This window comes from Cryptomeria japonica, chromosome 9 (assembly GCF_030272615.1).
Source record: "Cryptomeria japonica chromosome 9, Sugi_1.0, whole genome shotgun sequence".
NCBI lineage: Eukaryota > Viridiplantae > Streptophyta > Pinopsida > Cupressales > Cupressaceae > Cryptomeria > Cryptomeria japonica.
The window spans coordinates 517,192,555-517,218,231 of record NC_081413.1 but is presented as its reverse complement, the minus strand read 5'-3'; the positions used below and the strand labels follow the sequence as shown (position 1 = coordinate 517,218,231).

Sequence of the window (25,677 nt, the reverse complement as noted above, 5' to 3'; positions counted from 1 at the left end):
GGCAATACGGATTGACTAACACGCGTGTTAGTCGCGCGTTTTACATCGTCGATTTTGCAATAAATGACTGCGATTGACTAACCTGTCGCTAACACGGTGTACGAAAGGTCTGTTTTGGAGCCAGAATAGCTTCATCCCATTTTGACAATCTAAAAACAATTCAACACCCAAAAAATTAATAAAAAAAATCAAAAGAGGGACCATTTAAAACCCTCTTTTAAACTATTAACAATAATAAAAATGTTGTATTACAATTTTGTGCCATGGCACCGCTACCTACCTAGATAAGAGGAGCACATAAAAAGGCCGCGATATAATAAAAAAAAAGGCGGGGCGCATAATATGCATTATAATCCGTCATTGCATGCCACGTCATCGATCCGTGTATAGGCCGTCCATTTGGGAAAGGCTTCGATACCGTCGATCTTAGATAATCCAACCTGCATATTCCACGTGGACTCACGTGGTTCGTCCAATGAGTAATCTGACGGCAGTGAAAATGTAAACTGTCTCGTTGACCAATCACAGATTCATCTCTTTAATTAGCAAAAGGATTTATTATAAATTGAATTTCAAACACTGAGGATCTGCCCGCCCTGACTTAACTGCATTTAAATCCCCGCTTGAAGTCCGATACGATACGGAAAACCGGAAGAGGAGGGAAAAGTAACTGCGTATAAGCAGAAGAAGCTCAGGGTTTTGCGAGGAGGGGGAAAAATAAGGCGCATAAAAAGATCTTAGTGGCGTCACGGTGTAAATTGCAGGAACATGGTGCGAATCGCACTGTTGGATGGTGCGGAGGAATGTGCAGTGAGCTTTGTGGAACATTCGCAGTTTGGTAGGTAAAGTTTTTGTTCTAGTTCGAGTGGCGGAACGCTCAGGGTTTTAGTTCAGGAAGGGTTTGATTTTTTGTTTGTCGGGAGATTCGAACCCCGGGTTTTTGGAGGTGTGATAGAGATGGCAGGGGCAGGAGCGGAGTCTCCTGTAGGTGTGGCGGAGTCTCGTGCGAATGGGAAAGGTCCCGACGAGGTTATTGAAAAGGCAACGGCTATTGAACACAAGGGGGGAGTTGGAGATGAGAAAGTGGAACAAGATGAGTTGGAAATCTCGAAGGGAGAAACAGGAAACGAAGCGGAAGGTGAAAAATCAGGTGTCAGGGAGGGCATGGAAGCTGACGAGAGTGTCCTTGATGAGGCCGTGAAGAGTGAAGGGAAAGCAAATCAAGTTGAGACGCCGAAGAAAAAGCGGGGTAAAGCTCAGGTTTTGAACAGTCCTAGCAAGGGAGGAGAGAGTACGGCTAAGGAATCTAGAAAGAGAAAAGCCAGGGAATTCACTACCACGCCTTCTGATCGTCCATCAAGAGAAAGGAAGAGTATTGAGCGCTTTGTTGCTTCTTCTGAAAAGGAGACTTCCAAGGAGATTGCTATTGAAAAGGTTGGTTCTATTTCGAAAGCAAACAACTTGGTTTTGGTGATCCCATTTATATTCTTTTCTGATCTTGGTTTGAATGTTGTTTCGTGTAGGGCAAGGGCTCATTGCTTAGAGACATTCCAAATGGTAAGTCTTTATTTAGAGGCAATTCAGTTTCCACGGGCCCAATGAATGGCTACCGTAACATTTGTCAGATAATCTGTATCGTAGTTTCTCTACTAGCCTAACTGTGTTTAAATTCTTTATTTTATTACGGTTTATTTTTGTCATTTAGTTGTGATTTTAGAGATAAAAGAACACTCATTTGGACTACAATTACAATTTGAGAATTTGCCCTTTTCATTGGATGTTGGACGTGGTTTGAATTTTTTTAGTGATGCTTTTATTTTTTCTGTTCTTTATGTTTGCATTCTCTGTTCTTTTCTTTGTGCATACTCATCTACAACGATTTCATGTAGCATGTTATAATTTTTTGAGTGGTGTTTTCTGTGCTTTACCTTTAATTTCAGTTTCCTGTTACGTACAGGTTTATCTTTAAGATGACTTTGAGTGCAGAATTTTCATGAATATGAACCTAGCATTTGTAGAAAATTGATTTATTAGTTTTGTGCGTTGCTAATTGCTTGTTTCTTTTATTAAAAGTTAAGGGTTTTTAGGCTTCTAGTTTAGTAAATTGTACTATCGAAAAAATTGATAGAAATTTGGAAAACTATAGAAAGTATCAACTGAGATTGGGAATTAAAATTGAAATATCATTCAGGAATTCAAGAAAAGAACTTTATTAGCTATTTATTCACATTGTACTTGATAGTGATAACAATGATGAAAAATAAAAATAAAAAACTGGTCAACCGAAAGTAAGGGTTTCCAGGCTTCTATTTTAGTAAATTGAACTATCCAGGAAATCAATAGATAACGGGAAACTATAGAAAGTGGTGCGTAAGATAAGGACTGAAATAATGAAGCATTTAAGTAACTGAAGAAAATATCTTTATCAGGTATTCATCAACATTGGTTATAATATTCAATAGCGATAACAATGATAAAATGGATAACATCCAGATTTCATAAGTTACAATCTGTTTCATCTTGTCATTTCCAATTTTCAAATGTCCAAATGTTAAGAGTTTTTAATATTTGTCTGTTTCTGGTCTTGTTGCTCTTCTAACTATTAATCATGTAATTGCTTCTCTTTAGCTATTCCTGTATGTGAGGGTCCCAGAAGTGGAGTCTAGGGTTAAATGCTAAAATATGTTGTACTAATTAGGGAAAAAAATTGTAGATTAGGAACAGAGCTGAAATATCAAGACTAAAAATGCTGTAAATATCCAACCTATGTTGTTGGAATTGACTGCAAGTGTTCTTCTGCTTATGTTTTAGTTGTTATGAGATTTGTTTTTTTGGTGTTGTTTTCTGGATTGAAAATTCAACTCTTAATTATTAGGATCAATGTGTTGATTACATAGCAGTTTATAATTGTTCACAACCCTATACTGAAGGCTTGAAAAGTTTGATCTGTTTTGGAAATCAAAAAATTGAAAATTTGTAACTTAAAAAACTTTTAGAAATGTTTCTGTAGGAATTGAAAAGTTCAGACTGAATCATACAAGTCTGGATGATCCATACTATTCAGGTTTGATTGGATTTGGTACAAAATGTCCAAGTTTAGTATCTAGGATCATCACTAATAAGACGAGGAGTAATAATTCAAAACGTGTTCTTGTTGATGTGTTCTTTAACTAGTTGTTTTTATCTTTATTTAGGCACACAACTAATTAGATTGAGTATTAAGGTTTCAAAACATTCTTGCTGACCAGTTCTTTATTTATTTGCTTTTCATCAGTAACATAAAATTTTAGGTTATATTGCATTAAATTCAATGGATAAGGGCTGTTTTGTGTTTTTTGGGCGTGCCTCTGCAATGAGTAAGAGCTGGTGCTGATTGGTTTTTCTGTTGCTTTGTTAAGCTCGAAGCTCTCATTCAACTTTACAATCATGTTTTGGGGATGGTTGTTGGTTCTTGCCCACAACTAAAACATTATTGAAGCAGAATGTTTCCTGGCCATAAAATAACATATTTGTTTAATCATTGTGCTTCTAGCTGCAGACACTAATATTTGTGCAAACAGAAAGATGGTCTTTTATAAAAGTGTCGCATAAGTGCGTTATTCAATATGTTGAGCAGATTGTGCTGCAAGTTTAGTGAGTGGCACTCAATTATATATTGTTTCTGGTAACATTAGTCTGAGTGTTCGGGATGTTGTATAAAAAATAATGAAGGCAGTGTTTGGTATATGAAAACAGTGTTAATGGTGACAGATGCATGACACGTGGATGGATTTTTGACCTTTTCATTGTATTTTTAGGATAGACTTTAAATATTTCGTTGCAAGTGTTCTTGAAAGATGAAACATAAAATTGATGATTTTACTTGGTTGAACTTTTGGCCTTGTTATTTTATTTTGGGATAGAATTTAAATACTTTGTTTCAATTATTCTTGAAAGATGAAATATTATTTTGAAGCTTTTCAAATTGAGTTTTGGGATTGTGCAAAGTGATTGTTTTGTCTTGTGCACCATGCCATTAGGAATATATACGAAGGCTTGCAAGTACAATTTTTCTTGGAATTCTTGTACAACATGGTTTTAGGCTTTTAATGAATGATTTTCATCCTTCATGTTAAGTTATTTTAACACTAGTGTTAAGTTATTTCAACACTAGTTTCAAGAAAGATCGCTTCAGTCACTTAATAGGTGGGCTTTTAGGCAGCAAAAAGGTTAGGCTGAAACTGAAAGAAACAAGTTATTTCAGCTTTAAAGAAGTTTTGTTTGAGCAACGTTTTTGTTGTTTTTGAATAAATTTTAATTAATTGGATTTTCTGTGGCAATGCTTTTTTGTTTTGTTTTGTGATCAATCTATTTTATATAATTCTATGCTCAAATGGGATAACCTTGATGTCTTGTATTTCATTAGGCAAGTATTTTTAATAGATTTGAATGGCTGCTAGCTTATTACGAAGAGAGTACACATCCATAACCTCTTTGTTTGAGGTTGTATTTTACTATTTTGTATGTTTTGGTTGTATATTAACACCCGTATTTTGAATTTTCAGTGGCATTTAAAGTATCCAAGCGGAGTAGGGTTGATGAACATGTGAAAACTCTTCACAAGATTCTTTATGGAAGACGGGTAAAGGTAAATTTTATAATTTGACACCTTTGGTCAGTACTTGGTGAGACAGTAGCTAAGGTCTCTTTTAGATTGATTTTCCATTTTCTGGAACTACACAATTTCATTTTGGTTTTTCTTATCTGACATGTATAAAACTTTAGAATGATCATATTTTATTGCAATCATTTGAACAAGTTATTTTTAGTTTCTGTTTTGATATATTGCAATTACTTGTAAAAGTGACAGTGATGCTGAACATGCAGTGTACTTATGTCTTCTCTTTTCCTCAGCATTTAGTATTCCTGTCTATGTTATTGTCATAAAATTTTTGAGAGTGCATTGGCAGAATTCTTACCTGTTGTTTATTTTATTATCCTCTCTCCGCTTTCATGAACTTTTAGAGAATGTACTGGCAGAATATTTCTCTGTTATTTCCATTTGTATCCTCCATCAAAGTTGTATATCTTTAGTGTTTTTATATTTTATTTTTTTAAAGATAAGTGCTATATCATTAATGGGGATAGCTCCCTATATTGCTTGAAATTATGAAAATTACATATGGTTTTTAGACAAGAGAAACCCACTTGTCTATGCACATCTATCCCTTTATACACATATACCCAAAATTACATAAAGATCCAAGAAGTTATCACCCCGCTCTTATCCAAGTATACCCACTACTATTCCGACACTACCCTGAAGTTGCACCTGCCCCCCGATGGCTTGATAGATTACAGCAGCGAATTCACCAATGCTGATTGCTTTGCGGGTGGAGTTCTCCGGGAGCCACCAATCATCAGACTCGGTTACCCTTCGAAAGGGTTCCGTGTTTCCATTAAATACCGCACACCTAAATATCTCCCATGCATTCTCCCCGAAAGTCTTCAATCTCTCCCGCTCTTCCTTCCATACTACCTTGCGGGCCATCTCACGAATGGTGTCACTGTCTACAGATTCCTCCTCTGCATACTCCTCACTATCTTCCCCTTCCTCATTGCCATCTTCGTCGCCATTGCCTTCATCCTCCGAGTCCGAGGGTAAGTAGTTTTCAAACTGGAAGTATATCTTCAGAATGCTCACTTTGACTTCTTCCTCCATACTCAAAATGGCTTTGGCAACACTATCTGCAATAATTGGTTTTATGAATCCTGCTAACAGTTCAACCACATGCTCCTTTGAATCAATGATATCCACCAGTGGCAGGAGAACGGCTTCCAACACCATAGCATCACACCAATGTCTATCATAATTTAGAGTGATGCCCACCAGCCCCCGCACAGAGTCGTACACATAATCTTCAGTGCAAAACAGGTTTCTTAACTGCATATTCAATGCGTTTTGGTAGTTCACATAACTGACCCTTCCAAAGTATGCCATTGCCAAAAATTTTCTCTGCAACACTCCCGAATCAGCACTCACACTTTCCTGTTTTACCTTTGCTCTACAAATTCGCCATATAAAGTTGTGATCTGTGATGTCAATCAAGTGTGCTTTGTCCATATCCTGTGAGGATCTCTCATTCTGCAAACATGCCATTATCGATGTAGTAGCAATTTCTAGGCGTCATGATGAGCTGCTCGGGTGCCATGTTATCCTGCCGCCAAATAGACAATTTCCTGCTCGCAGCCTCCGATTTGTACTTCGCCAGTGTTTATCACGTTGCCACCACAATGCCATGGCAGCCAATAGGGTCCAAAAGATTTAGATCTTCAGTGTTGTTTCACAGAATTAGGATAATTTTAAGTCATGGAGAAGAATGAAATGCATCCTTCTGCATGGAATCATATCAGGAACTGGCTTAAAACTTGTTGATTTGGTAACATAGGTCTAAACCATTAATAGGTTGTGGCACAATTTCATGATAATATCATGACCAACCACTTCACATGGATTCATTTATGGTTCATTATGAGAATTAGTTTCAATAAGTTCTTCCAAAGAAGAGGCCTACTCTTTGGGTTAGTCAATGCACAAATTTATGCAGTTATGTCTATACATTCTTTCAGCATTTGAGTTTTTTAATAAAAAAATTGACTTCTTTAGTCATGTTTATAAATTTTCAGTCTTGGTATTTGTTTGCCACGAGGGATTAGATGGGTGGTATGATGGTAACTTAACACTTTATGTCCTTTGACAAGTTGTGGATGTTACCAAAGTTTTTAATACATGCATCTTTGACTTATTTACATTTTCATGGGGGGACACATCGCAGAGAACCAATCCATACTAACATGCCTCCATGAAACATGATGTTATAAACCATGCTGGTTGGCATCATCCAAAGTAGACGTTTGCATTAGTTTTCTGCTCATTATCTTCCCACATATTAAGTGGGATTGTGGCCGTGGGTTTACATTTAACATTTTCATCTTAGAATATGATACTCTAGTATGATCAAAGGGTAGTGCCCTTAGCAATCTTCAGAACCACACAAATTTTAGCGGTCAATGTTGGTTTTATAGTTAATAGTTGTTTCACTTCTCTTTTTTTGTGGAATTCCAGGTCATTACTATTTCTGAAACTTGGGAGTTGTTTGAAATGGGGCTTAGAAGTTATATAATTATAAGTTTTATGTGAGTGCTTAGAGTGTTGTTGGGGCTTATAAATCATTAGGGTTAGGGTCTGTGGCACATAAATTGGGGTATAGGGTTTTTGAGAGTGCAACCTTTTTTTGCATTTTTTTAGGTGATGATGATTTAGATATATAAAAATGACTGAATTTGTGGAATACGAAGTACCAAGGAGAGAAATACCCTTGTTGTTGGTTTGAGTACAAGATTGTGTATATTCTTTAGTTTTGGATTAAATTTTTTCCTTGGGTATGGCTAGATAATGCCTACCATATATATATATTAAAAATGCCCTTAAGTTGTAAGCAAATTAAGGTATGTATTTGAAAACATAGTTGACAGTGATAAGATAATTGATAAATTTACTAATTCAATGTTATTTTATAATCAATACAAAATAATTAATGCAATGAAATAATCAATAATTTGGATCTTGCTCTTCATTGAGATCATCAAAATCATCATTTGGATCATTTGAACCAAGCAACCATGGTGCCACTCTCATAAGTTGGATCTTGTGTAGAATCCTTTGCTAGCTGTGGTGTTTGCAGCAAGCCATGCAATAGATGCATCCAAGTTGACACATATGTTTCTCCCTAGCACTATCAATTTGTATTAGTAAACTTATTCATACCAATGATAGACTCAGTAAATTCTACATTACCCCACCAAGTGTTTTTTTTGATCAATGAATTGACCTTTTGGGTGCTTAGTGAGTTTCTTGGTTGATCTTAGTGCCCAATGCTTCTTGAGCTATGCAAGTTGCCTTAGCACAATTTTGTGTATTGCCAATCAAATGACAACTGCCTAATGTAGTTTAAAAAATAAGAAATTCAAATATGAAAAAGTAGAAATCAGTTGAATTTGAATTCATAATTGAAATATTATTGTAAACATAAGGTGATTTAAAAAAGGTATTGAAGTTTCATAAACATACTTTTAACAACTCTAAATTGGAGGTGGTCTTGAAGATTGCTTGTGACATGATGGTTTTTGATGACTATTGGAAGCTTTTTACCCTCTGTATATTTCTTTCACATACTCTACCTTTGTGTAAATCTTCTTTGTCGCCAAGTTGAGGGAGTGGATGTTACATGGTGCCTCAAAAAAGTTGTGTTTCTCTCCTCAAACAAAGCACTTTTTTCCTTGGAATTTTCAGCTTTGTTTGTTATATAACTTGGATTGTGTTTTTGATTGCTCCTATAGGGGACATTTATTAAATGCTGGTTTTTGCAATATTTCCATCCATTAGGAATGATGGACAGTCTTGTTTCAACTCAAGAAATTTTGATTGGTGTTAGGTAGGTTCTACATAGTGTTTTTCTTTTGCCAATAAGACGGTGTACCTTTTCTTAAGGAAATCCATACATAGATTTGTTTTCTTCTTAGGTTTAGGTTTTATTTCTTGGGTAAATAAGAAGCAAGCCATTGCTAGTTGTTTCTCAATTGAAGCAAAATATTATGTGGCAAGTACGGCAGTTTGTGAAGCAATTTGGCTACATTGTCTACTAGAGGGATTGTGAGTACCTCAAAAGCAACTTACAATCCTCCATTGTGACAACCAAACTGTTCTTAACTTCAAGCTTGTTTGTATTCTTGTGTTTCATGAATGCACTGAGATTGCCACTTCATACAAGATCATGTTAAACAAATCGATATTTGGTTCCACTTCTGCTATGCTTAAGAGCAACATGCTGACATCTTCACCATGCCTCTTGAATGTGTGAAGTTCGATGCTTTTCAGGATTCTCTCATTAGTACTTTAAAACAATGATTTAAATAAGGGGGGAGTGCTGACATGTTACATCATTATTTAATTTGTTTTTGTTTGTTTGATTTGTTTGGGATATATGTGTTAATGATTTGTTATTTGTTGTGGAACTTGTGAGTGCCATTTAATGCAATCTGTTCACTGACCTTGACATATATAAATCCTCATTCTCATCACATAGTACTATTCCATGAAGTCTGTTGCATTTGAATCTCTGGTAATATCGATATATAGAAACAACAAAATCTCAACAGTTATGGCTGCTCCAAAATTGAGGGCCTGTAAATAAAACTTGTTAAATCATTGTATTATCAACAATCACAATGGAGATCATGTCAGCCTAATTGCCTTTCATCCTCCTCATCACATGTAGTTGTCTCCCCATCTACTGCGAAAGACTGGTAAATTCTCAGGGATGGCATAGCCCCTGTGGCAAATTTAAGAGATTCAATCCCCCAAATTGACTGGTGTTCGTGCAATTCATTGTTAAAGCCAATTGCAGTAACAGAAAAGGGGATCTATTGTGCTGGTTTGACAGATTTAAACACAGGCATTGATTCCCACCAGAGGGAAAGCCAACACCAGTGACAGCATCATCTTACTTAGTTCTGAGTCCTTGATGTCATTGAGATCTTAATCAAGGACTCAGATACAATCCTGTTCACCTCCTTGTATTCATCTTTTTTATTAAGGTTTGGGTGTTCTTCAAATAAAATTTGTGGGTTATTCTTGGCCTGGCCAGGGCATGGTTGACATATTCACAAATTGCCTACAATGGGAGGGCCATACCACGGCCAAACCAAGGCCTCATTCTGTCTTGCTCTGGTGCAGCAAGGGAGCATTTTTTGAAGGACCTGGTAACTTTGTTAAGTACCAATTTTAGACTTAAAAATAGCATATGAATATAAAAACTCAAGAGTTGAATATTTGATTAGTAAATATATAGTAAAACTGAATAGTTTAATTTTCACTCTTTCTTAACACTTAAAGTTCGTAAAATGTTTCTTCTTGATTGTTCGGGTTTTGAGGGAGGGAATTCCTATCTGTTTCCCCTTTGCATGTATGTAAAAAGTGTTCCATCCGATTGATTTTGTTGTAGTGTTCCATTTTTCTAGTTTTCTTTGCATAGAATGTGTTTGTAATTAAACTCTGTTCATGCCATATTAAATGTAAATTTGTATTTACCATTAAATGTTAGTGATTAATCTTGATATCTTAATACCTTTAGTTGGTTGTTTGTGATATGCAGGCGTCTCAATTGAAAAATAACATCCTGCAATTTTCTGGCTTTTTATGGGCTGAAGATGAGGTAATCTATCTTGTGCAATTTGTCATATCAATATCAAATAACAGTAGATTCTACCTCTGGATATACCTTGTTTTGATTCTTTTGTCTAAAGGCAAGTCTATTTTCATTAGATATTTTATTTTAATTTGTGTTTTGTTGCACCTCTATAATAGTTTTTGAAAAATGAGTGGAGACTGGGATGGTTGCAAGCTGATGTTTGAGTAGCCTCTTAATTGTATTTTATGTTGCTTAAATCAATGTTTGAAATTTGAATAATGTTCTCCAAGTGCATATCTCAATATTGTGATTCTTTGGTGACATAGCAAGCTATGCTTTTTGCTTTTGTGTTTTCTGACACTTACGTGGCAGTTCAAAATGTTTGGTTGACTGGAGAAGCATGCATCTCTATTATTTAATTGGATTTATATTGAATTGCAGGAAAAGCAAAAGTTGAAGTTGAAGGATAAACTTGATAAGTTGAACAAAGACAATTTATTGGCCATATGTGATATCTTAGATATCCATGTCATAAAAACAGGAAGCAAGAAGGTTGGACTTTTTAAAATTATTTTTATTGTATTTAATCCCCCCCACCCTTGCCTGACTCTGCAATTAAATTAAAGCATGGCTTCCAAACTTGTTGGCTTATATTCTGGGACTGGTTGACTTTTCTTTGCAGGAAGAGGTAGTGGTAAGACTAATTGAGTTTCTGGAGGCTCCCCATGTTACTACAGATGTTTTACTCAAAGAGCAAATTGAGGTTTCTCTCTTAAGATTATAACTGAATTATGACAATTTTTGTTAGCTGCTGTTGTTTTCTATACTTATGTTATTTTCTTGCTTCTATTCTACAGAAGTTAAAGGCAAAAAAGAGAAAGAAAAGGAGCAAAGGAACCCCTGGGAAAAAAGCTGGAAAATCATCAGGAAAAAGTCCTCGCAAGGTAACCTTGATTCTCAGTTTTATGACTTTTTCTTGTATGGATTAAATATAATTTCTTATCAAAATGCTTAAGGGGTTATTGTTAACCTTTGTGTTGTTGGCTCGTTAAAGGACTCTAATTGGATTGCATGTGCTTAGGGGTAAATGGAAGTAGAGAGTAGGGGTAAATGGAAGTAGAGTAGCTTTTATCTTTTATCCAAGAAAAGGTTAATGACTTGTCTTTTGACAAGATCAAAGGTTAAGTTTCAATATGTCTAAAGTCATGCATATTATGGTAAGACTGCACCTATATGCAAGAGAAAGCTGGGTAACATTTATTTTTTATATTAGATGGCTTTTCTTTTGAGAAGATTAAAGATTAATATATATAAACTCATGCATATCTTGATAAAACTGTGGAATTATATCTATTGACATTACTTTAATGCCCATTTTGTGCCTGTTTGAATTTTGGCCTACCCAAGTGTCGAGTTTGCTCTTATTCTTCCTCAAAAATAAATCTGATCAGGATCTTTTTATAGATGCCTGGGGCAAATTTGCAAGCCCAGGCAGAACTTTGGGTTGAACAAGTCTATAAATTGAGGCTTCAACAAAACCCTGGGTGAATCCATACCTGGACCCAAAGTCTGTAGTGGCTTTTACTGTTCTTTGTATTTGCTGGGTTCTGAGTGAACCTAGTAATGCAAGCCATTGTTTTGCTAATATTAAAACGAATCTTGGCGCAAACTCCATTAACAATTCAAGAAGTAGGGGAGGGACTCTGAAGTATTTTTGGAAGCCTTAATGGAATGACATTAATAGAGGTATAAAACTAGTGGTTTAGGTCTAAAGGGGAAGAAGTGTGCACTATAGGCATTTTGTCTTCCTGAAATATGACAACTTGTTGTTTTGGTATTTGGCACCTTATTATTTTGGAAAAAGCTTCTGACAATTTTATTTTAAGAAACTAATAGTCTAAGAAACATGCTATTTAGTACACACTGTTCGATGCTTAGAAAAGTGATTCATTTTTCTTTGGAGAGGGCTTTCTTTTGTTACCATCTATGTCACCCTAAGTTACCGGTCCTGGTACTGGTTCAGAGGTTCGGCCAAGTTGTTCTTGTTGTTCTTGGGTTTGTCCATACAAAACATGCAAAAATTCATAAATATATACATATTTGTAGCCTACAGTCGGAAATATTAGAGGCACATCTTAATGCACGAGAGTATTATAAGCTTTATACAATATCAATAAAGTTAATATATGATATTATGGTATAATAATAATTAATAAGTTAACATTATTAATTGTTATTACCATTAATAATCATGAAATTCACAAAACTGTCTGCATTTGCCTACATGTTTCTAATGCCTTTTTCAAGAAATTCTTTTGTGTGTATCTTTTAACTATGGCAGTCCAATAAACCACATGTTAATTTAAGCATTTTTTCAAACAATTCACATGTCTTGTGTATGCTTCCACACTTGGCATAGATATGTATGAGGGCATTGGCATGTTCTAATATCTAATAAAAATCCACTCTAAATTTTGCTTTGATAGACATTCATACCATATTTGCCTTACCTCAGATTTCTCACGAACTTGCAAACTTCAAAAATACTTAAATTTCAATTTATTTGGGTGCAAAGGACAAGTACAAAATGTACTAGTGAGTGTGGTGGGGGTCTGGGGGCAGTGCCTCCAGCTGGGTTGAGAAGCAACACCCCGCAGGTCTCTTGGGGCAGTGAGTGATGTCCTATTTGAATTCTTAATATGCTAGAGGAAATATTTTATAATATCCAAAATTCAAGTTTATTTTTTAAATTTTTATACAATAGTATATAGACTGGAAATTATACTTTTTGTAATTTGTATTTTTGGCAATTTGATTGAATTTGTACAATTAAAGGTATCTTTTAGAAGATAGCAATCAGATTTGCTGATAAACAGGAAATGTTATAGACTTGAAATTTTGGTAATTTGTACTAGAAGATCAGTCAGCGTAGCACAATGGTGATTTCTGTGTGAAATCACTTGAGAAATTGTGGGTTTCTGTCATTTTTTTCTGCCATTAGGGGTTTGTCCTCTGGTTAAATGAACTGCAGTTCCATTCTCCAAAGGAATAATAATCAAATAATAAAAATGTCTTCTTCATATGGTCGTGCTTCTCCTTGTTTGGTGTCTCATATATATCTTTTTTCTTCAATAGTGATGATTCTCCGCATGCCCCTTGAATTTTGATAAAACTAGACTTCAATTTAATTTTTATATTTTACTATTTTAGTTTTTGATATTTTAATTTATTATTATTATTACTATCCCGTTTCGAAAAGAGTACATTACACAGTGCTCCTTGCAGGGTTCCGGGCAGCTCAAATGAAGGCTTTCAAAACCAGACTGTAATGACACATGCCATTTTCATAATTTTTAAATAAGCAATAAAACATGTTTTTTGAGTGTTACTGTATGTCATATCCCCTATATTGTAAACAATAAATTGTATTTGAATATATTGATGTATCGATTTATTCAAATTAATAACAGGTATGAATCTTTTAAACAACTAATCAATATATAATCATATTTCAGAGCCTATCATTATCTATTTATTTCCCTTAATTATATTACATATATATTACTTGTATGTATTGATAAACAATGGACAAACAATTTTTAATTAACAATAAATCAAATCAGAATTGTTACTGATAATGAAAATTGCCAATTATAATAAATAGTAACTACTAACTAAATTAAAATATGAACTGCTGGCTGGGCACAAACTTTGAGAATAGACTCCACCATGGGCATCGGACATGGCTTTTAAGACGGCCATTGGGTGCTACTTAAGGGAAAACAATGACAAAGGAAAGGGTATCGAATGCTAAAGGAGAAAGGCAGTCACCAATTTTTATTGGTAAGGATTGATCACCATCGATCAGATGAAATCAGAACTGTTTTTAAGTAACAGGCAGTAACATTCCTGTTCTTGGTAGTATGCATGGGGATGTTCTTAATACACATGTTTAATATATTAAGCCTGATAATGTTTTTATGCAGAATTTAATAGTAATATTAATATAGACTGCAATATGTATGATAGTCATACTTAATTTCATATACAGTGGCAGACCAGATTTGACACGTCTGATCTGTTTGCCTTTACCAGCCACTAATTATACTAATAATTGATGTTTTTTAGTCAGTGGTAGTATTAATAACTTATAGTTATAATAGGTAATTAGCAAATACATAAATAATTGGTAATATAATTTAGTTCATTTGTTTATGTATATATATTCAAATCAGAATAAGGATAAGAGATTTTATATGGTAATGATGTTATCAAGGTTTATATTTGCCTGATATACATACATGTATACTTGAAATAATATCAAAAAGATTATATTTATATATTTATAAAAAAAACAAATTATAAATATGTATGTTATTATATGGATATAATGAATAAATTACTTCGATTATATTTTCTTAGATTATTAATGTGTCTTACCTAGTAATCGAAGGAATAAATGGAGGAAGTAAGTTAGGGAATTGCAGTTTACCGGTTCTCCCAAGCTAAGTAGGCCACTCCAAGGGATGGAATTGTCATAGTGGGATGTTCCTACCTCTTGTGGGCCAAGAGGTGAATTGTCATAGTGGGATGCTGTGCGCTCTTGGACTTAGTTGTGTTGAACAGTTTACAGGCACCCTGAGGAGGCTTTCCTACCAAACTAAATTATGATTGATTATGAGCAGAAATATATGTTTATCATTTTATGTAATATATTTGCTATTAATCCATGTATTTATTTGTTTATTCCTAAGTTTATTGAATGACTAGATGGAATTACTATCATATATTGAAAAATGATAAACTATATTGTGGAATTACTAATTTAGGACAAATTCAGTTAATCACAAGATGGGGACATTACACTGTATCTGCTGCATTTGTTAAAAAGTCTTGAAGCTACATCAAGATCAGCTTTTTATATGTATATCCTGCCATCATTGTATTTCATGATACCACATTTTTTGAGGTATTTTGTCAAATTGTTGATGTGTGTTGTGTATGTTTTCACATTTTTCATGCATGTCTGTCAAGGCATTTCTAACTGCAATATCTGTTTCGGAAAACCCTTTTTCGGTATGGTTTGATAGATGACCATACCATGATCCAAAGCTTTTAAGTTGGCACAGGCTGAAGCATGCTGGAAAGAGCGAACCGATTGGTTTGGACACCTATTTGTTTCATTGAATAAAATAGTGTCAATCCTCCTTTCGTTAGCTGTAAATAAACGTAAAAACAGTAAGGATGAACGATGAATTAAATGCCAAATTAGAAAAATGGAAAAAATCACAGAAAAGCGATTGGTGTGCATAAGAGAAGTTGAAGGAGGCAAAATTTGGGATGGGTTAGCTGTGTTTGTACAGGACAAACCTACAGAGCCTGTCTAGAAACGTGGTCGGATCTTGTGCCAAATCATTCTTGGATCTGTATATAGGCTGGATCAGACCTGAACCTCAAGGCCCAGTGGGCTGAACTGGTAAAAAAGGATTGCTGCCCCTTCTCAATGACATTCATTCCAATATTTGTTTATGGTGAAAGCATTATTTGGAAAGGGATGTATGCTCCTTACATGGGATCCTTTGCCAAATCACTGATGCTTCAGATTATATGTACACAACATTTGAGTAGTGCTTAAATCTGTTCATGGTGTTCTCACTCCTAAATTTGTATAGTTCTAATAATTTTGCATAAGTTTAATTGAGGTAGTGTAATTGAAGGTTGCATGGGCTAATTCTGGAGTGGTAAACCTGTGGGCTATTTTTACTGATACACATCCCTCTTTTTTGTGGTACTAAGCTGGAGGAGACTGATTGTTCAGATACCTATCACTTGTTGTTTGTTTGTCAATCAAAAGATTAATACCTTATGTTATAGGTAGAGTCTTGCATTCCATATGATTACATATTGTGCAGTAGTTGATTGTACAAATGTATAATGTATTCTTGTATTCTATGCAGCTAAGTTTGTCTGTCTTGCTTCTGCTGGGGCCCCTGGCTTAAACTGGTTCTGGCCTGGGATCCTTGAGTGTCCACCTGAGGTATGTGCTGGGTATGGTTGAGTTGAATTTGAAGGGTATCTAGGTCATTTGGGCTGTGAACTGGGTGATCTGTGGCAGAAACAAGTACTCTGCATTTTTATTGTATGGCTTGTAAGACTTATTGTGTCCATTGTACTACTGGTGCTGTTGATGTTGGCTTTGATATTTCTTTGGTTGTATAGCCCATGCTGATAGCCATTAGATTAAGATTAATAAGGTGCTGTGTAGATTTTCCTCCTAAAAAAGTTAATTACACAAAATTCCTACACCCCTTTCTTTTCCCGTTGCTTTTCCTCTGCCGTGTCGATCTCCTCTTTATTGTGAGAAAACACACACCAAACATCTGGTTCTTTATTTCAAAAATTTAAAAGCTTTACCATCATTGTATTTGTGAGTATGCAAGGCTGCATTAAATGAACTAACTATAAAGAATTCTAGAGAGAATCTCAAACAAACCCTTTTGAGTATAATTCTCAAGGAGCAGGGAGGAGAGAGACGAGTTCAGAGATTATTGAACAAACCCTTTTGAGAGTATTTGTGTGAAGATCTGACGGTTTTGCCTACAGCCAAGTTATCTGCATGGGATGTTTTTGCTGCACACTGTCCTTCCGTTTATATAGCCCCTAAAATAGTTTAGCTTGAAGGGATGTATTCATCAAATTGACATCTCTTAGACTCATTCGACCTCTAGATTTCTGTCTTTAAATTATTTCCCATGCAACTAGTTCTAATGTATTTCTTGAAGCCTTGCATGGTGTTCATATGAGTGGTGATTGCTTGTAAGGAGGCTTAAACGAGTTGGGCATGTTCTGGAACAGTGAGCCCTCTCTCTTTCCATGAAAATAACTTGTTTTAAATTTTGTCAGCAGCCAATGCCCAACAATAGTTTAAGTCCAAGAAACTTGGTTGTCAATCTAATATATCTTTAGACACTATCCAGCATCAAATATTTGGTGACAAATTCATCCCCATGCAGTTGCTTCTAAAATTTTTCTTGAAGCCTTGGATGGTGATTCTATAAGCTGAGATTTGCTTGTAAGGTGGTGAGTCCTATCCCTTTCCGTGCCAGATGAAAATCAATGTTCAATCTCTGTTCTTCACCTGGGCATATCCAATGTATAAATTGCATTGACAAGATTAACTTGGAAGCTGTCCAATTTCACATCCTAGATTTCTTTTCATTTTTCATGTATTCAGGGGTGCATACTGATGAATTATATTCTTGATTTTGTAGCACAGATGTCTTCCAGCAATCTCATATTTGTTTAGGATAGCTTTTTGCTTCAGTTACAAAGGGCATCAACTAACTGCAAATGAGAGACAATCGTTGTACTTGTAGAAATTTTAATTGCTTGTCCTTGTTCATTAATGATGATAAGCATTCTACAGTTGCATCAAGGAACCTCATGTTGTTACTATGTTCATAAAACCTAAAACACAGCTGGCATACATTAAAAAAAAACTCTAAAATAGCTCGTAAGGAAATAAAATGCAATAAAGTAACTAAACGTTTCGGTAAATAAAATAAAAATAATAATAAAGTAAATTTTAAATAGTTTTAAAATAAAATAAAATAACTTTTTGACAAAAAATATCAAATAAACATAGCTCTTCATTAAACAATGTAAATAGAATAAAATAGTTCTTAAATAGTTGTAAAATAAAAGAAAATGACTAACTAATTAAAAATAGTGATACAGTGGGGATCACCCTGCAGTGCAGCAGCAAGCTGCAAGGCCGTGTTGATACGGCGTCGCAAGTTTGAGTCTTGTGCAGGTAGATTAAGAGGTGTTGATGCTCAGCAGTTTCGATGCCCCCCACATGCCACGGTGTACGGTTTCGTCTGCACCCCTGCGTTGGTAACTGTACCTTGTTCCTTGTTCGTCAGATGCTGCGGTTGGTAGGTGTTGGTCAAAGCGCGAGGTGTTAAGACCTCTTCAATGGATACCAAGCATTGCAGTACTAATGTTAGCTGACGATGTCTGGTTATGGAGTGATAAGGAGATTTAGGCAATACGAGCAGTGGAGTGATAAGGAGTCTTGGAGTGATAAGGAGTTATGGAGTGATAAGGTGGTGCTCGATTGTCCATAGGAACAGGTACATAACAAAAATAGCAACAAATCATGGAGGTGTTAATACCTCAGATCTGAATTGTAACCACGGGGATGGGGTCCCCCCAAAAATGTGACCCTAACTGGTTCGTAGCTCCAGTCAAAAGTGATTACCGATCAAAAAAAAAAAAATAGTGATACAGTAAACAATGTCAATGAAATAAAATGGCCAAATCCTAATTTTCTAGCATGTACCAGCAGACCATACCCATATACCGATGCCCTTTTACTTAAATCTGATTTAGTAGCATTATGGACTATGCAATGCACATCTCCTTTCAAGTTTTTTAATGATATGCTAATAAACTGTACAGATTCGGCGCATTTCCTTAGAAGCATGGTTGGTTCTGCAGTTCACATGCCTGTTGCCTTGCTCTTCTTCTAAATATTGGTTGAGATGTGTACAAAATATTTCATACTTACTTTTGGTTTCTTGGGGCATGTCTATATGTGGCATTTGCTGTGCAATTAACTGTTTTAGAGAGCACTTACCAGAGGCATTTAAAATTCTCATATTCTGATTTATAATTTTCCTGGTGCATTGGTGGAAGGCTTCCTCGTCTCACTATTCATGATCACTGTTTTTCAAGCTCTTTTATTCATTATCGTATCTGCACATATATCATTTGGATGTTGTCCTTTTCAGAGTTTGGACCACTTGTGGCTGTGGGTAATTCTTACAGTAGAGTTTTAACACAGGCATACTCCTAACCAGGGTTTAAGTAACAAGTTTCCTAACCACTATTTAACTAACAAGTTTCCTAATCAGGGTTTAAGTAACAAGTTTCCTAACCACTATTTTAAAAACATGGGCTTTCTCCTGATTCAGTTTGATGCCCTTTTTGATGGTTCTGATCGAGTATGATTGTCCAATGCAAGAGTGCCAAATGTTATAACTGTTTTCATCGGCTTTCTCCTGATTTAGTTTGATGCCCTTTTTGATGGTTCTGATTGAGTATGATTGCCCAACGAATTGAGTGCCAAATATTATTATATTACTGTTTGCACTTCTGACTACCTATTTATTTTTCAAATTAAAAAACCATTTCCTGTTAGTTTGAAGTAAGGTATCTAGTCTCCAGGACAGGGTGCTGTGATGTTTGAAGTGATAGTGTGTTCCTTGCTAGGAGCAGAAATTGATGTGATGGTCTTATGGAATTCTTTCCGGTAGTTAGTTAAATGTTAATTGATGCTTTCCATTTAATTTTTTGTTGATGTTTCCACTCAATATTTAATGGTTCCATGGGCACATGCCCCCAACTCCCCTCAAAATTGCCTGCATTTCCAGGATGTGGGGACTTTGGGGAAATGACACACCACCGTTGGGATGCCACTGAGAAATTGGGGATGGCTGGATGTGCCTGGGGGCTCCTACGAGTCACTTATGGCCCCCAATTATAAACTCAAACTAAGAACCAAAAAATGGTGATGAAATTGTGAAAATGATATTTGTAACGAAGGTCAGAACCTCTCTTCCCCCAGACCCTCACAAAGGGAGTTGACTCTTGACCTTGTTAGGGGATCTGCCTCAAATTCCCAGAAGCAGCATTGACCCTTGACCCCAAATCTGCCCTCACCATTGGTATTGTTAATGCAATCATTGCCATGTTTTTTATGTTTGCTAGTTTCATTTGCAATCCTTGTACTTGTTCTTGGGTTGCTCCCGAAGTCCAAAACTCTGCACAATTATTAATGTTCAAATTTGAATGCAATCATTGTCATGTTTTGATGTTTTTTAGTTTAAACTTTACATAGTATGCCAAGTTTTATTTATAATTGTTATGGCTATTCTGTATACACCTTTTTATAACTAGTTTTCAAGTACTATATGTGTTCATGACACCCCCACTGCCGTCACCAAACTTAGGCTCTTCGTCTATCAGTCCCGGAAACCTGTACCCCCATCAGGAAACTCTCTGGAACTATGCAATATTTTGATCATTTGTAAAGACATTTAGTTGTGATCACGAAAGTCTGTTTATTAATCCGAAATTTATCAAACAATTACTTATATAATCATTTTGCAAATGGACACTTTTGTAATCTGTATATATGCCTGTGAGCTTGTTCAGTTGAAGTATTACATATAGACTTGTTTTTTGATGTGTGCTATGGTATACAATTGTTATATTCATTGGAGTTCATCCTGTTTGATTTAAAACAGTACGCGTAACATTTTGTAATGTTGAATATTTCTTTTTTGCCATGATATATGTCTTGTTGTTTTGGGTATTTTTTAATGCATAAATTTGCTAAAAATATTTGATTATCAATTTCAATAATTCAACTGGACCAAATGTAAATGTTTAGAAGCATTAACATGTCCTCCTCTTGCTTTACAGAGACAAAAGAAGAGTGTTGGATCCAAAGAAGAGATTGACCGAACAGAAGAGAGTGAAGGTGATGAAGATGTAGAAGAGGAAAATGGAGAGAAAGAAAGTGATATAGGAGAGGAAGAAGACACTCCTGGAAGTGAGAAAGAAGCAGAAGAGGAAGAGGAGGATGATGAAGATTATGGAGTAGCTAAAAAAGGTTCAAAAAGCTCAACGAAGAAACAGTCAAACAAAAGGAAGCGTAATAATAAAAAAAACTTGGAATCAAAGGGCTTGGAGTCCTCTCCAAAGAAGGGCTTGAGGAGTCCTAAAAAAGGCAGTAATTCTAAAGCCTCTTCTGGTAGTGCAGTTTCTAATCCTAAAAACTCCCCTACATCTAAGGTGTTCTCAAGAAAAACCAAAAAAGAAAAAGTTGAAGTGAATAAACCTGTTTCAGAGGGTAAGAAACAGGGTAGGAAACAAGCAAATGCTTCAGCGAATAAATCCAACATGAAAGAGAAAGGTAATTGTAACAGATTCATGTTTTTTCTAGATTTTATTGTTTTGGCAAATTGCGTTTATAACCATGTATAGCTTTTTTGCAAATAAACTATGCATGGTTGTTGCTGGAAGCTTTACAGTTCATGTGATGGACTGTGGAAGTATCATCTCTTTATTTGTATGTACATAAGCCTTTGGCATTGCATGGGAGGAAACATTCAAACCATTCTGTGTTAATGTAGATGGCAAAACTAAGGCAAAGGGAAAGCCAGACACATCAGATCCCTCTGATGTAGAACTCCGTTCGGCAATTTCTGAGATTCTAAAAGGAGTAGATTTTAACACAGTGAGTACAATTTCAAATTGTCTTTTAGGGTGTGCTTGTCACCTTCTTGCATTGAGCTTATTGTGCTTGTTACAAATAAACTTTCTTTTGTCCTGCAGGCAACGTTTACTGACATAGTTAAGCGATTAGGTATGTTAATCTTTTTAGATTTGGGTGCTATACTTTATGTGCTATTCTTTTGCATTCTTTAACATTCTATTTGTATGATTTTGTTAAATTTGCTCTGAGAGATTGGGAAGGTTTTGAAAGTTCAACCGTTTCCAAATGTTTGCAGCTGGTCAATTTGATATGGATTTTACAGAAAGGAAAGGTCATGTCAAAGTTCTGATTCAGGAAGAATTGAGTAAGCTTGCAAATGAAGGTGATGACGGTGATGATGACGAGGATCAGAGCACAGGTGCAGAGGGGAATGCTGAAAAAGATGAGTCTGATGATCTGACAGGTCAAGTTGTGGAGGCTGAGTAGCTTGCATATAGAAAAGTTATGTTGCCTCATGAGCACACTAATTGGCTTTAGTTGCTGTTGTAACTTGATTCACTGTACTTGAATTGGTAAGAAAGGTGGTGTTTGTACATGCTAACAAATTTTGTAATTTATGCCATATGTTGCCTTAGATTGCAAGGATTGATGTAGATTAAAAAGGGTTGTGTAAGACAGCATGAAATTTCATGGTATCCATGGAGAATCATGACGGTCAGTCGCTCTTGTAGATGCATTGCTGCATACATCACAGTTTAGTTTAGATCTGGTAAATCATTCTATTTGCATTTATGCTTTTTCTGAATTGAACTGTATAATTACGAACACCTGAATTGTAGAAGCTATAGGCCATATTCTTTGTTAATGCACATTTCTAATGGGGAAAGTGTGCCCTTCTTTTAAGTAATATCTTTCTGGATCACCTGTTTAGGATTTGAGTATATATTTCCTGCTCGTGTGCATTTTATGTTTACTTATTCAAAGGATGCAATTTCAGTTCTTTTAATGTAAAGAATTTCCAAGGCAAATTTGTGTGTGAACATATCCTCTTTCAAGTTCTTAACACCTAAATGCAACTTCTGTAAAATAAATCTAATCTGTGCATTCTCTATTCTTTGCCCATTGCAGTGGTCTAGAAATTGTTAGCTAGTCTCATTGCATTTCATATTTTAACAGGAGATATGCACAAAGTAATTCATTCTTTTCTGTTGCTTGTGTTAACTGTGACATTATTGATTGTATGCATTACCTGAAGATGAGGAGGCATGAAGATTTACGAAGCCATTCTCAAACAAAAGGCTTGAAGGCAAGATCTGTCTGTGTTTGGTGCTATTTATTGACACGGCTGTCAAAGATAGTTCTGAAAATGCATTGGTCAAATCAAAATTGAGTATACTAGAGATAATTCTTCTTATGGACACTTAAAAAGGTATTAGCCAGTAGGTGCTCATAGCATGCTAGACGGGTAGAATTGTTGATTAAGGTCAGCGTTATTATTTGCAAAATTGAGGATTCATTTTGAAAACCTTTCTTCTTGTGAGCACCTAAATGGCAGATGTTCTTGCCTTTCAAGACCTATTAAAGTGCCGAGTACAGCCTGCCTTTCTATTTCTTTGAATACAAAAGTTGATTTTTAAGTGCTCATTTTTAATACTGTAGTTAAATTCCTCTTTTGTAATATACCTTGTAACATGTATGTGGATCTGTTCTGGGGTGCAAGATGGGTTGGTTTTGTTTTGCTGTTTGCTGTTTCTTTTATTTTAAGATTGTCTTAGAGGAATAAGAACTGATGTTCGCTCCCACAATACTTGCTTCATTATCTTTAGAACTGATGCTTTATTAAAAGCCTTAGTAGTCTCCCATTAAGGTGAATTGTTCTTTAACCTTATGGTTAATTTGATTTCTTGATAAGGTTATTATTATCATCAAGTTTAAATCAAAGTGACATGTTTGTTTTGCTTTTAATTTTTTAAATGGAACTCTGGTTTTTAAATTTTAGATTAAACTCTTAATTTTATTATTCAAGATTTCAATTTTTTTTGCAATTTACGAGGACCTCACATAATTAAGACGTAGGTACGCCCTCCTTAATTATATGTAAGAAAAAATTAATTGTTGGGCTCATCAATTATTTTTATACAAAATTAAGGGTTGCTCTATAAGTAAATGCGTGTATTAGAAAATCTAAAAGTGCATAATACTAACACATTGATCCAACCACTTCAGTAAAGGGAATAAAGCTTTTTTATCCGAACATTTTTGTACTTCAAAGATAATTTTACCTTCACGTGTTTTGTCTACTTGCATCTGATACAACATTTCGGTCTAATTTACGATATATATTTTCTAAGACATTTCTGAGAATGCTGTGTTGCTGAGAAGTTATTGTCAAAATGTTGATATGGCGCTTTTGTTCATTAAAGTGAAAAAAATGAGATCTGTAATTTTGTTAACTATGATGACAGATAAATGAAATGTTGTCAAATACGAGAATTCAATGGATTATATAACTTAATGTAATTAAAAATGTGTTTTCCTAATTTAAGAGAAAGACTAGTATACCTATTATATAGAATTTAAGATCTGGTTTAGAAGATCATCAACAACATGCAGTTTTCCTTCAATTATGCTTTTCTTTGCTAAATTTAAATCAGTATATTAACAAGTTATTATCTAAGCAAAAAACTTGAAAATATTCATACACATTTTTGTGGGCGTTCATTTTTAATCCAATTGAGCCTTCCACAACATAGAACCGGTCAAGAAGCAATTGATTCTTAGTGTGTTATTAAAGTTTGGTTTCGAGTATTTGGTGTTTGTTTTTGGATCCGATTGGTATGTATCGAGCGGGCTTACGTTAGATGTGTAGAATGTGTGCATGGATATATGTATGTGTATAGGAGATGGTTATAGAGAGAGATGAATGATCGGAAAAGTGAAGCGAGCAAGTGCAGAGATTTGAAGGAGTATAGGGTAGACAAATGAGTACATTTAGTGAATTGTTATTTGCATTTTAACAGATGCTTTTTGTATACAATTCTATCTACTATTTTATGAGATCAATTATCTTGCTTTAAAGAAGTGGTCTTTATTTAAGTGAGTCTCTTTTTGTATCTTGTTTGAGGTTGTGCGCCATAGTCCACAAGTTTGGAGCAATAAGCTCTTTTTTGGTAGGAAGCCTTGTCTATTGTAAAACTGTTACTATATATTGTGAGTTTAATTTTCACCATGGTTTTTTTAGTTCGAGTTTTTGTTCGAGTTTTCCACTTAAAAATTTGATGTTCTTGTGTGAATGTTTTGTTGTTTATGTTATTCACTTTTAGCTCATTAATATGGATGAATGATAAAGTTAGAATCACTTTAATTTGGTAATATTTTTTGAATGCTAATTCACCCTATCCTTTTTAGTTTCCAATAGTGTTCAATGCCTAAGTTTGATGTTTTTGCAAAACAGGCAATCCAAGAAGAAACAAAGTTAATTCACATGGGTCTAATCAAGTCTATGAAGCAAATATTGGTGACATTTGAGCCCAAGGTAAAAAAGAAGCAAGGAATTTTCATAAGAAGAAAAAGAAAACGAACAAGTGAAATAGATTATTTGAATCCTCTCCCTCTCCAAGGGGAATCATCTAAGAAGGAGAAGCCTAAATGTGCATACTCAAAGAAGTTAGGGCATCAACAATGTCAATTTGGAACAAATTGATGAGTTAATTATCTTTTTAAGAAGAGAATGAAATAAATGTAGAGATATAAGGGCAAGCACTTGCTGTATTTGTAGATTCTCTAATTTAGATGGGTGGATACTTGAATTTGGAGCTTCACGTCACATGGCTTCTTCATAGTGTCTTTATTTGAGTCTTGTTCATCACCAAATATCTTGATGGCTAACAACACATATGTGTGTTTGTGGGAAGGAATTTATTGACATGGATGATGGAACATTCAATTATGTTCTTTTTGTGCCTTCATTGTCAACCAATGTCCTCTATATCTATAAGATCACACATGGTGGAGCAAGAAAGAGTGTTGAGTTCACATAAGATTCTATCATCATTTGGGATTCGTAGAGCATATTATTGTAGTTGGGGAGGTTGATCATCATTCTCTAGTTATACACCTTTTCACATTTTGCTCCCAGTGTTGATTTAATTAGTGTACACA

At 35.0% G+C, this 25,677-nt stretch overlaps 1 protein-coding gene across 1 annotated transcript; it reads left to right on the top strand.

The window, feature by feature from the left end:
* The first annotated feature begins 598 nt into the window (after nucleotides 1–598).
* Nucleotides 599–22,423, top strand: LOC131066918 (DEK domain-containing chromatin-associated protein 4). The gene is made up of 11 exons (XM_058001816.2): nucleotides 599–1,434; nucleotides 1,524–1,557; nucleotides 4,545–4,627; nucleotides 10,194–10,253; nucleotides 10,671–10,781; nucleotides 10,912–10,992; nucleotides 11,087–11,173; nucleotides 20,721–21,213; nucleotides 21,434–21,537; nucleotides 21,636–21,666; nucleotides 21,812–22,423. The coding sequence occupies exons 1-11, from the start codon at nucleotides 958–960 to the stop codon at nucleotides 22,000–22,002; spliced, it is 1,752 nt and encodes a 583-aa protein (XP_057857799.2). The 5' UTR covers nucleotides 599–957; the 3' UTR covers nucleotides 22,003–22,423.
* The last annotated feature ends 3,254 nt before the right edge of the window (nucleotides 22,424–25,677 follow it).